Below are 12,639 nucleotides of genomic sequence, written 5' to 3' on the forward strand. Positions count from 1 at the left end.
TTAGTCTACTTTTAAAATAAATAAAAAAAAGATTAAGCATACATCAAAGGCTATAACACTTATAACTTTTATAACTTTTTAATGATAAATTTTATATGGCATTTTTATAAGAAATATATTGTACACCTAAGAAAAGAAATATATTGTAATTAACATTTAAATATATTGGAACTCTTTGTAAATTACGTTTCTTTGGCATACATCAATTATTGCATTGAACTAAAAACAATCAGGAAAATAATTTCCCCTAAAAAAATTACGTAAATAATTTGGGTATTATACATTTTATTAGGCTTAAAATCTTTAAGATGACACAAGAAATGGTCTAAAACTCTTTTGTAGAGCATTCTCTTTTCTGTCTTTGATATAACTCAACGTTACACAAGTGATGACCCTAACTTGTCAACAACATTCATGTATATCTCTTGGAAGAGAATACATATGGTATTGGTGACATTTTTTTTATGACTTTATAAAGTTTCAATGAAAGAATCTGTAAAGACTTCCAATAAAAATTGTGAACGTAACAATTACAAATACAGAAAAAGTATTATACCACTATATTACATGTACAGAGATGGACATTGGTACTGAAACATCCCCTGCAGCAAAGCTTGAATCCCTAGTTTGAGCTGAATTGCTAGCCAATGCATAGCCTACACCTAATCCACCATAATGTAGAGATGCATTTTCACATCTCTGAAACACTCTAGCAAGTGAAGCGGCTTTACATCTAGATCGCTTTGTCCCGGTAAATAGTAAGGTTTGAAGTAATCCGGCAATAGCTGGTGCCTTAACCACCCTTTCAATTGCAGCTGAACCTCCACTCTGGCATAACTCGGGCAATGCTGCAACTGCATTCTCCTTACCCGTCGGTGTTCCACAATGCATCATTCCTATCAATCCAAACAAAGCAAACAAAAAGATGTAAATACAATGATATAAAATTACGTTATTCAACCCGGCTCAATAGTCCTGAACAAAGAAAAAAAATTGAAGGTTCTAGTTAATAACACATTTATAAGAAGCACAAAAAGTTTATCACTGCAAATTAGGAATTGACTAATTAAGCAATAAGTTAGTTAAGTCCTAATACTGCACTAATGGAACATGTTTTAGTTCATATCACTTCAGAAGAGTATTTTGAAAAGGTAAAGCATGTATTGTGAAACTCACTTGACAGCATTTGTTATAACTTCATAAGGATCTGATCCAGCCCCAATAAACACCAAATAAGTCCCATCAAATTCCTCCACATCAGGACATCCTACAATCATACATAACATACATTAGTCTCGGCATTGTGGTCCTACCCAACTCCGGGGATTTGTTTCTACCATTGTGAGCAGAGAATACACGATTTACACAGACAAAAAATACTAACAAATTTATGATTGTTTGTTGTGTTGTTCGAAGAGTACATACCACTTTCGACACAAATCTCAATTTCATTTTGATCATTCCCCTGAAGAACAGCCCTGAAATCTCCTTCCAAAAGTGGTAACAAAACCACATAGGTAGAACCATCTTGCCATTAAAATAATGTAGAAGAAAATGAGAACATGCTAGACAAAAAACAAACAACAGATGAAGAAGTTATTTGCTAAAGGAGTATTCAAATATAAAACTGTTAAGATATATGAACACGTAAAGATTACCTTGTAAGAGAACCGTTGCCCGTCGAATGCTACTTTTGGTTTTTTCCTCAGACTCTCAAAAACATCTTTGTTAGCCTCATATCAACGTAGCATAATTTATTTGCTCTGGTGTAAAAGCTTGCCGTGTCTATCAGCAAACCAAAACACCAAATCAATATGGTTTTGACGAATCAATTCCTAATTGTGGACTTTCATTGGTAAGCTATCTTAAGTAACATGGCTAATTTGCAAACAATAAAAAAACGTTTTTGCTTCTTAAATGAAGTTCTCGATATGTTTGGCTGGGCGGTGAGTTTCACGAAATCACAATGCGTAAAAGCAAATTCAGCACGTTGAAGCTTCCACAAAATCACAGGTCCACAGTGATTCCGCCTAACTCAATGTTCAGCCAAACATATTAGTTTCAATTTGCAATTGGTGACTTTTAAGCTATAATGGCTAAATTAACCTCAAAATTCTTTTAAGCTAGGCTTCTCATAGAATATGTAAAATGAGTGTATACAGTCTAATAAAATTATTTTTTTCCCTCATCTCATGCATCAAAATCACTACAATAAAACCGCCAGTCACTAACAATAATTAAAAAAACAAACAACGAAATCGAATTGAATGCGAAAGCCAAAATTACCTCAAGCAATAGATCAATAACACGCTTCATCTGAGCACCAACGGGGGCTTTACGTATATTATTAATCTGCTGAAGCCTCTCAGTATCATTTGAGAATTTAACACCAGTTTTTGAATTTCTTCCATTTGATGAAGCATTTGCAGCCACCACCGGAGTATTAGGTTTTCTGCTACCAACTTTGCTCGACGCAATTCTCAAGTGTCGATTGACACTTCTCTTTCTGTTTCTTGAACCTATCTAGCTTTTCCGCCGCAAACATTTCAAATGTGCTTCTCCACCATGACACAATGTGCGGCTCGACACTATATCAGAAGTTCGTCGCAATTATCATCAACACAAAAACTAACGCTGCATATAGTGATGAATCAATTCAATATAATTCATTCCACTGAAATAACTCATTAAACCTAAATCTATTAGTCCTTCAGAGAAAGTACAAACTTTTTGAGAAAAGATTACTGAAGTATTCAAAATTTCAAACATTTGTACCTGTTTCTGTCTCCTTAAGATTATTGTGCTGCTGTAGTACCAGTTTACATCCTTTCTTAATGTTCCATACATGATATCACCATGTATCTTCTTCAGCGCTACCCAAAGTTGGCAACAATTTCTGATTCAAATGGAAGCATTATACTTAATGTTCTGTCAAAATTGCCATCCTTCTAAATATGCACAAAGGAAGAAAAAAATCAAATCTTAAAAACACAATTTTGAAGAGTAAAGAAAAGTTCACATTGCATGTATTTTACAGAGAAATAAACAAATGGTTTTCACATGAAAAAAAAATGAAACATTGGTACAGATCTGCACTTTTATATCATAGTTCCAATCTCACTGAACCATCAATCCTACAAACTTCAAAACCCTTATTCAGTAAAATATTAATCCATTATATTGGGCACTTTAGTCCACTAACTAAAAATTCAAATATGATATCATGATATAGCGTAGTTCATCCAAGTAAATTGTGCATTTGAACAAAATATGACTGTGAGTGGTTTCAAAAATTCCAAATCATGGTTCATCATCAAGATTAATTCAGTTTAATGAACCATGTAACATGCCATTGAACATGTTTATCAAAGGTCTAGAAAAGTTACAAACCAATTGTTTAGCATACTTTAATTTCAGGAATCAAACTTGAAGTCTGAAAGTAAAGCAATGCAAAGCCTAAAATTCAAAACTTAATGTCGTTGCACATGGGAATCCCAATTTGGAATCACAACCAAATGAATGTCAACCAATTTTTAACACAATGAAACAATCATCAATGGAAGTAACCAAGCAAAGGCTAACAAACAATGTAACAAAGCACAAACCTTCTTGTTCCACTTTAATTTCAAACAGGACAACAAAGCTACAAAATTGAACAAAAATTTTGATATCCATCAAAGGAGTTTTAAGTATGAAGTTCAGGGTTTGATCCTTGGAAACTAACATATATATATCCAAAAAAAGAAAGAGTTAACTATTCACGTTGTTTTTCCATATGCTTTGCCTATCTCACTTGAGACTGTGTCACTCAACTTGGTACAAAAACTTGCAACAAACCCAAGTCTCCAAAGCTGAGAAAAAGCCGCTCCTCCAACTCCAAAAATTGTGAGGAAAGCACAAACGCAACCGGCAGCACTGTATCCAATTACACTCCCTGGACCCCTTCTTCCTTTTCTTTTCTCAGCAACCCCTTTTGTTGCAGCTGTACTCTAAACAAACACCAAACCAATCAACTCTAAAGTATAAAAAGCATCAACCCTAGAACCAAAAACAATGAAAATTTTCATATCCATTATCATAATTGCATAGACAACACATATTGTGTGTCCTTGTAGAACTTGAATTTCCCAAACTCAAATCCAAATTGTGATCTGCAGCATTACCTGATGATATGATTCTGTCATTTAATAATGCAATTAATTATTAATTAGCTATAAGTGAATTTGAATAATTAAAATGTAAACAAACACTTCCAATTAAAAGTGCTAGCCAGAATTAAGTTCATTATCATATATGCTGGGATCAAAATTGGTGACAGCCTCTTTGCCATTGCATTTAATTGATGCTTTATCATATGCCCTTAAACAAAATGAGCCACAAAAACTTAAAACCCTAGCATGCACTCTATTGATTTTGGCTACAATCTTTAAATTGAAAGCGGAAAACAACATTATAAAAAAACCCTTTTTAAAATTTCAGCTACAATCCAAAACAAAACAAAAAAATACATAAATAAAAACATGCAAAGATGATACCTTCAACAATTTATCTATCACAACTCATCCTTCATGAATAGAGATTTCTCACCAGCAGCTTCTCCTATCACTTTACTTCTGCAGATAAAAACCAAAATCAAAAACATCAAACCTAAAATTATCAATTTCAGTAAAACAAATCAAAAGGTAGGAGAATTTAATTAAACCCTAATTATCTGGAATGAATGAATTGAAAGATTGAAGGATGGGGTTAGGGTTCAGTTTGGACAGAACAGAAAGAGGAGAAGAGGATTGAGTCTTGATTGATGATTAATCCATCATGAGGGTTTCAAAAATGAGTTTGCATGATGATTTTCATGGGATTTGGGTGAGGATTGTAGAATTTTGGGGTTGAGAGTGAGAGGGCCGAGAGAGAGATGGGAGGAAGAAGGAAGAAAACGTGAGAGAGAGATGGGACGATGGGTTTTTAGAGAGAGAAGGGGAAAAAAATTATGAAGTTTAGAGAGAGAAGGGAAAAATTTTCTGTATATATAACCCAAATGTTAGTAACAATGAGATTACTAAAATGTCCACTTCTCAAATAATTACATTACCAAAATGCCCTCAGAAGGGCAAAATGGTAAAAAAAACAGCCATTTATTTTCCTATCTAGTTTAGTAGATAAAACGTAATATTGGTTTTTTTTTTTTACAAAAAATAAACGATATTCTTTTATTCAAATTATTGATAGAGTGCATCGATACAATACAAATCCAAATTCGCTAAAAACAAAAGGTATAAAGGATGAATCTGTGAACAAACTCACATCATTCATGTTAATAGCATAAAACGGCAAAGTATATATGCCTACAAATATGACTAATATGACTATATTCAAGTCACCGGAATACTCATGTCTCCAGATCTGCAACGTTGACGACGCCAAAGTCATTGTCATTGATCGGATCTGCACTTGCTCAAAGCTAATCTTTGAATCTGAATCAAATAAACACCGCACTAAGACCGGAAAATCAAAAACACACCGCACAAAGACGGGAAATCAAAACAAACAGAGTCTTACAGAGACGACGAAATCAAAAAAACAAACGAAAGAAAACAGAAAATATATGAAATCACTTATTCAATTAGGATATAAGGAAAAACAACTCGGAGGGATGATTTTTGGGACAAAATTGACCTTAAATCACCCCTCTTACAAGAAGAAGAAAAGGGTGACAGCTAGGGTTTGAGAAGGAGAGAAGAGATAGAGGAAGAAAGGGGAGTACCTAATATTGGTTTTTAATTTGTTTTTTTAAATTGTTTTTAGCTAGTTTGAATTTCTTTTTAATTTTTAATTTACTCATGGTATTCATATAAAGGCAGATCATAATTTGAAAACAAATAAATTATGTAAAATGAATGCAATTACCTCATCATTAAAACTCTTTTATCTAATTGTTATAGTATCACAAATATATGAATTGTCAAATGTAAGTTTTTTTTTTAGAATTTTTATTTGATCGCCGCGTTAACTTGATTATTTTGTTTGCATGTATATGCGATAGGAGATTTGTAATTTTTAAACTAACTATATAAAAAACTTCTTATATATCAAGGATTACTTACACATGAATAGAAGGCAAGTTGACAACAAATCGCGCTGCTAGGTCTTTTTGGATGACAAAATCAATCCTCGTAAACACAACATTGATAGACACAAGAGACATGACATTGATATGCATGACCCTTTAAACTATATGTACAAGGTCAAGAGCATCTGGTGCTAGAAAATTGGAAAATTAAATTTTAATTTGGAAATTGAGATTATATACACGTTACTTTGAAAATTGGGACTATATTTGAAGACATAAATAATTCATATCAATCTTAATTAAAATTGTAAATTCATGTCCTCCTGAGTTTAACTCAATTAATAAAGATATTGTATAATATATTTAGAGGTTGATGTTCAAACCGCAAACACTCGACTTATTTATCATTAAAAAGGTAAATTTTTAGTCACTAAACTACTTAACAAAATATCACAAATTCATAGTCTGAGCTTAACTCAGTTGATATGGATATTGCATAATATATGCAAAGTTCGGGGTTCAAACTTTAAACATCACACTTATTTATCTTATTTTTTTTGAAAGGAAAGGGTAATTTTTCACTAAACTACTTGACAAAAATAATCGCATATGTATATTAAGCGAATTACAAAATTGAAAGGTATTAAAAAATATAGGCACTCATACCGTTGCGAGTAAAATCATCTCCATCTCTTTAAATATATGAACATCTTTATTATAGTAGTTTTGATACATAGATATACAATTAATATCATCAATTATATAAATGTGTACATTTATACCTTTTATTTTTTATTTTTTTCTCTCTTGGTATACCTTTTATTTATTTCAAAAAACTTTAGTAAACTCGCTTGAAGTGTTATTAATTAAAATATACATGTCCTCGTGGGCTTAGCTCAATTGGAAAAAGGGACAATGCATAAAATATGCAGGGTCTGGGATTCGAACCTCAGCCACAACAAAAAAAAATAATAATTAAAATATACTCCCTCCGGTCTCAAATATAAGAAAAGATTCCTTTTTTAGATTCATTGAATAATTAATGTATCTGTCTTACAATGTAGACCAGATACATTAACTACTCAATGAACCTAAAAAAGGAATATTTTCTTATATTTGAGACCGGAGGGAGTACATGATTTCTACGTGCTTAAATAAAGGGAAAGAATGACACTTGTTAAAAAGTTTAAAGTAAAAACTTTTATGTTAAAAATTGTGCATTCAACACATTAAAACAACAAAAATTAACTTTTACTATATAAAATTTATCAATTATTTTCAATTTTGAATCATTAACGCTTAACAAGCCTCATTGTCAGCTTTTAAGTGAATCTAAGATGAAGGTTCAGCAAGAAATGATTGTTCCATGGTTGAATTTAATTTTCCAATCGATGTTTTTTTAATAATTACCGTAGAAACATAGATCAAGAAAGAAAATATAACATGCAAAAATGGATTAGCCTATAAGAGGAATTATTGTCGCTTTTGCGAGAAAGATAGGAGCAAAAGGATAATTGTAACTAAGAGATTTGAAAATCCCTTAATAAGATTCACAATTGACTCAATCAATAACTCTTGGAGAGAATTATATATCTCACACACAAGCATGAAAACTTGTAAATTCTATTAAGACATTTTTCTCTATTAAAATTTTCCAACTTGGTAGACGTTTTTACAAAATCACATGTGGTCTTTGAATGAGTTATATGTATAACAAGCTTGGTGTCTGATAAGGTGAGTATAATCTCTGATATAGTTTAGAGTGGACTCCTAAGAATTGAGAGAAAGGAATTCAAAATTTAGTTCATTGATAATTCTCATAATGCAAATACAATACTACTTATAGTCAATTCTAGAATATCCTCACTATATAAGGACAAAGTCTCCCAGCTTTTGGAGTTTGGAGGTGATCCGTTTAAGTCTTGCCACATAGGTAGATCCAACTTCTCTTTCAACTTCTTTCCTTGCACCTCCTCTGCTCATATCAATGTCCTTGATTTATATGCCTCAACTTAAAAGAAAGTGTCGATATTTAAATCACATAGTATATTCTACAAATATAGGAATGCCATATTCTTTTGGAGCAATAATATTCTAACAACCAAAAATCAACAACTTTTGTGACAACCACCAATTTTCAAAGGAAAAGTAGATAGTGACACGGAAACTAAAGCAATAGAGAGAGAAAGTAAAAAGATAATGTGAGTATGAGAGATAATGTTGTCACATAGGTTGTCACAAAATGGTTGTTAGAATATCATTTCTCATTCTTTTGTATTCTAACACATTCTATTGTAATTAATGACATGAAATCTATGAAATTGAACTGCCGTGGTGTAGTTGAAACACACGATTTATGCATATACTAGACTTTTGACCCGTGCGTCGCACGGGTTTTCTCGACTATAATAGAGACCAATAAATAATCTTTAACCCGTAATATCATTGATATTGTATAAAATATTTTCTTCAAAAAAAAAAAGGCAAGAGAATAGGAATGAAATTGGTGTGCAATGCATTTTTTTAGATGGAATTTGTCAGTTAAATAATTGCAAACCTAATAAAGCAAATAAGCGGAAAAAAATTAGGTTAAGTTGCTGCAGACGTAACAAAATTAATAAATAAGGAAAAATTAGGTTAAGTTACTGCAGACGTAACAAAATTAATAAATAAGGATAAAAAAAAGGCATGAAATTAAAAAAAAATCCAAAAAAAAAAGTGTAAAATTCTTGACAAAAAAAAAGAGTATAAAATAGAATGATCATACGTGATCATTGATATGGTAGAAAATATTTTATTCAAAAAAAAAGCAAGAGGATAGGAATGAAATTGGTGTGCAATTCATTTTTTTAGATGGAATTTGATAGGTTAAATAATTGCAAACTTAATAAAGCAAATGAGCGGGAAAAAATTAGGTTAAGTTACTGCAGACGTAACAAAATTAATAAATAAGGATTTCTCATTTTCTTTCTTACTTAACACTAGTAATAAATAAATAAGATCGAAGTGAGTATATATTTAAAAATAAAATACTAATAAACATACCTTAAAAAAATAAAATATACAAAATTTGCTTGAGTCAATAAGAGATAATTAATTTTTGAGTAATTTTTTTTTGGGGGGATTAATGAAGTGAGTAAATAAACACCTCAGCTTCAACCTAACCAATAAAAGAACGACACATAAGCAATCACACATACCATGATGTGGCCAACCATCTTCTCCTTTCTATATAATTTCCAATCCAAATACAGATATTTTTTCACACCACACCGACCATGAATTCTTCTCTGTAACCCCTTTTCTCCGATCTCCGTTTAATTCAACAGATTCCGTCAAATTCTGTGCACCAAATCTCATCTTCAACCATGGCGGACAAGTACAACATGAAGAATCCAGCTGTGAAGCGGATTCTCCAAGAGGTCAAAGAGATGCAATCAAACCCTTCCGATGACTTCATGAGCCTTCCTCTCGAGGTTCCTTTTTCACTTTTTACCCTTTGCCAATTTTAGGGTTTTTCAATTTGAAATCAAATTACGCAAATTTGATTAATATTGTGTTTGATTGGTTTCAGGAAAATATATTTGAATGGCAATTTGCAATTAGGGGTCCACGTGAAACTGAATTTGAAGGCGGAATTTATCATGGAAGGATTCAATTACCTGCTGAATATCCATTCAAACCTCCTTCGTTTATGTTGTTGACTGTAAGATACTAATTTCTACATTTTCATGTTATTTTGTTCTTAAATTGTTTTAATTTATTTTTGAATTGTTAATGAAAGCTCAATTTTTTTATATAATTCTGAATTTAATTGTTATGTTTTCAGCCTAATGGTCGTTTTGAGACGCAAACTAAAATTTGTTTGAGCATATCAAATCATCATCCTGAGCATTGGCAACCATCGTGGAGTGGTGAGTATTTGTTTGGGAGTGGTACATTGGCTATGTTTTGTTGTTTGTTTATTTGTCATATAAATTGTACATTGCTCGTTTGCTCGTTTTGGATATAGAAGAATTGCAGATTCGTGTAAGATGGTGTTTGTTATATAATTTACTTTTTGGATATGTTGTGTTTAAGTGGATTGGTTTTGCAATCCAAAAAGGATTAGCGGTGCTGCTTGTTGCACGCTTGCCTGCCAGTCCTCCATGAATTTTTTTTCAAATTCAATTAAGGATTGAATAGTGTTATACATTTGACTTCGTGTGACCTATTGAAGTGACCTATCTAGATTTCCATGAATCTTGTTGTTTTTTATGCAAGAGCTGCTCTACAAGTAAAAGAAAAGTAATTTCCCTTTATATAATAGGATTGATATTGTATTTATAGTCGTGTCATCAGTCGACTTGTATGTAGGGCAGATTTTCCTGTCATTAAAAGTGAGAGTATGTTTTGCTAGGAAATACTCGCACTTAAGTATATAATCTATGTCAAATGGGAATGGAATGCTTGTTTTCGTGTCATTTGAGGGGCGTTTGGATATTCAACTTAGATAAACACTTATAGTATTAGAGCTTATGTATATGTTGTTTCTACAATGGAATAGAAAATGATTAAACTCTGCATAAGCTGAAATCAGCTTATGACAATCAGTTTTATTCTTACGAAAATGAGTTCATAAATTGTTTCATAAACTATTTTCTTGAGCTTTTTCATGTGCTTGCACAAGTTTCAATTAACTCTTGAACCCCTCTTAATAGTATTTATCACAACCATTGAAGATTCATACTTTGTTTCGACGAAGAAGATTATCTCTCACTACTTAGCTGATGTAAATTTCTTTTGACAGTAAGAACTGCTCTAGTTGCACTGATTGCATTCATGCCCACCAACCCAAACGGTGCCTTGGGCTCATTAGATTACAAAAAAGAAGACAGGCGTGCCTTGGCCATTAAATCCCGTGAAGCATCTCCAAAATTTGGGACTCCTGAACGTCAAAAACTGATTGATGAGGTAAATGCTGCTTCTTATTTTTTCCCACAGTGCATGTTAGTCGTAATTCCTCATGTTGATTAAACCATGTTAAGTGTTACTTTTTTTTTTCTTTCCCTGAAGCATTTTTTATAATATCTTGTACCAATTGCACTTTGGCATCCCAGATACATGAGTATATGCTAAGCAAGGCAGCCGTTGTTCCTCAACCTAGCCCTCTGCAGGCTTCTGAAGAACCCAAAAATGAGGAGGCTGAGACCCAAGTTACTCAGCAAAATCCTGAGGCTCCACCTGCAGGAGAGGGTATTCCAGATCAAGCAGGTGACCGAATAGTTGAAGAGCAAGAAGTCAATGTCAATGCTAATCCTAACCCTGCAGGAGTTGAAGTTTCAAATGAGATTCCATCCGGCGTCTCAACCAATCAATTGCCCCGAAAGTCAGATACCAGGGTTCAAAATCTGAAGCAAGAGACAAGGGTTCAAAAACCTGATGACCGATTGTTCACTCTGGCAGCTATTGGACTTGCTATAGCTATTATGGTTCTTTTGCTGAAGAAATTTATTAAATCTACGGAACATGGAGCAGTTTTCATGAATGGATCTTAGGTGTTTTCATTGTTCATGTTAGCTCCAACATCAATATTCTTAGCCCCATGTTGTTGTTAGGGATGTCTTGGGCTTCTAAACTCAACTGATAGTTTATGACTCTGCTGTTGTACTTATGGCATTTTTTTTTTTGGTTGAAGGAGTTGTACTTATGGCATGTAATTATATATTGACCGTGGTCAATGATAAATTGACGAATTATTCTCTATAGAAAAGTTTATATATTGTCAAATCTCTTGATGTCTTTTTAATTCATATTGCATCCTGATTCCTAACCACTTAAGTATACATGTTCTTTTGTCAAAAAAAAAAAAAAAAAAGTATACATGTTCTAATAATAATCACGCTACAATGCAAATGTATGACTCAATTTGCAGAATAAATTTTTATTGTCATACTATCATCGTCTTTCACATGACATCCTATAAAACCACTTGAAAAAGTTTAGTAATCATAATAACAACTTTGTTAATACATGTGAAATTCATTCATAATACAACGTTTTTCAGGTGGATTCCCTTTCTTGCTTTGATGACTTAGGCTCTGTTTGGTAAACCTAAAAAAAGAGCTTTTAGCTCTTAGCTTTTAGCTTATAAGCTCATTTGACAAAAAAAGCTCTGTTTGGTAACACTTTAGCTCTGTTTGGTACAACGAGCTTATAGCTTATTTCAGGAGCTTATAAGCTATTTTTCAGAAGCTACTTCAAGTAGCTTTTGAGCTTATAGCTTTTAGCTTCTCATTTTTTCTTCCATATTTACCCTTATTATTCAAAGCAAAAGCTATCAGCTAATTTTACCAAACACTTCAACTAGCTTATCAGCTAAAAGCTATCAGCTAATTTTACCAAACAGAGCCTTAAAATATCACGAGCCCTTCAAAGTAATATATATTTTATTTTTATATATGAATTAAGGTCAAATATTTACATACTCAAATCTTAGTGTATGATTTCTATACAAAGATTATTTCAAAGCATTAATTTTAATCACTTGTGTAAATGTTTGATCATATCTCTATTAGATTTTAAAAAATAAC

General features: G+C 32.2%; 2 protein-coding genes across 6 annotated transcripts; one reads left to right on the forward strand and one right to left on the reverse strand.

Annotated features, from left to right (window-relative positions):
• Nucleotides 1-321: 321 nt before the first annotated feature.
• LOC146902691 (U-box domain-containing protein 17-like) lies at nucleotides 322-4,985 on the reverse strand. Of its 5 annotated transcripts, XM_085732555.1 has the most exons (9): nucleotides 4,703-4,985; nucleotides 4,536-4,613; nucleotides 3,763-3,989; nucleotides 2,776-2,896; nucleotides 2,287-2,634; nucleotides 1,659-1,785; nucleotides 1,426-1,565; nucleotides 1,177-1,267; nucleotides 322-896 (listed from the first exon to the last, which is right to left on the reverse strand). In XM_085732555.1, exons 8-9 carry the CDS (start codon nucleotides 1,184-1,186, stop codon nucleotides 559-561), a joined length of 348 nt encoding a protein of 115 aa, XP_085588681.1. In that variant the 5' UTR covers nucleotides 1,187-1,267; nucleotides 1,426-1,565; nucleotides 1,659-1,785; nucleotides 2,287-2,634; nucleotides 2,776-2,896; nucleotides 3,763-3,989; nucleotides 4,536-4,613; nucleotides 4,703-4,985; the 3' UTR covers nucleotides 322-558. The 5 variants fall into 5 exon arrangements, with proteins under 5 accessions (XP_085588681.1, XP_085588682.1, XP_085588683.1 ...); XM_085732556.1 differs by having other exon boundaries at nucleotides 2,287-2,588; nucleotides 4,536-4,985; XM_085732557.1 differs by having other exon boundaries at nucleotides 1,426-1,527; nucleotides 4,536-4,985.
• A 4,346-nt stretch (nucleotides 4,986-9,331) lies between these two features.
• On the forward strand, nucleotides 9,332-11,836 carry UBC32 (ubiquitin-conjugating enzyme 32). Its single transcript, XM_085732558.1, has 5 exons — nucleotides 9,332-9,543; nucleotides 9,642-9,773; nucleotides 9,897-9,981; nucleotides 10,857-11,020; nucleotides 11,167-11,836. Exons 1-5 carry the CDS (start codon nucleotides 9,436-9,438, stop codon nucleotides 11,602-11,604), a joined length of 927 nt encoding a protein of 308 aa, XP_085588684.1. The 5' UTR covers nucleotides 9,332-9,435; the 3' UTR covers nucleotides 11,605-11,836.
• The last annotated feature ends 803 nt before the right edge of the window (nucleotides 11,837-12,639 follow it).

Source organism: Medicago sativa, chromosome 8 (assembly GCF_051527215.1).
Source record: "Medicago sativa cultivar Bolivia chromosome 8, Bolivia_mono, whole genome shotgun sequence".
Classification (NCBI taxonomy): Eukaryota; Viridiplantae; Streptophyta; class Magnoliopsida; order Fabales; family Fabaceae; genus Medicago; species Medicago sativa.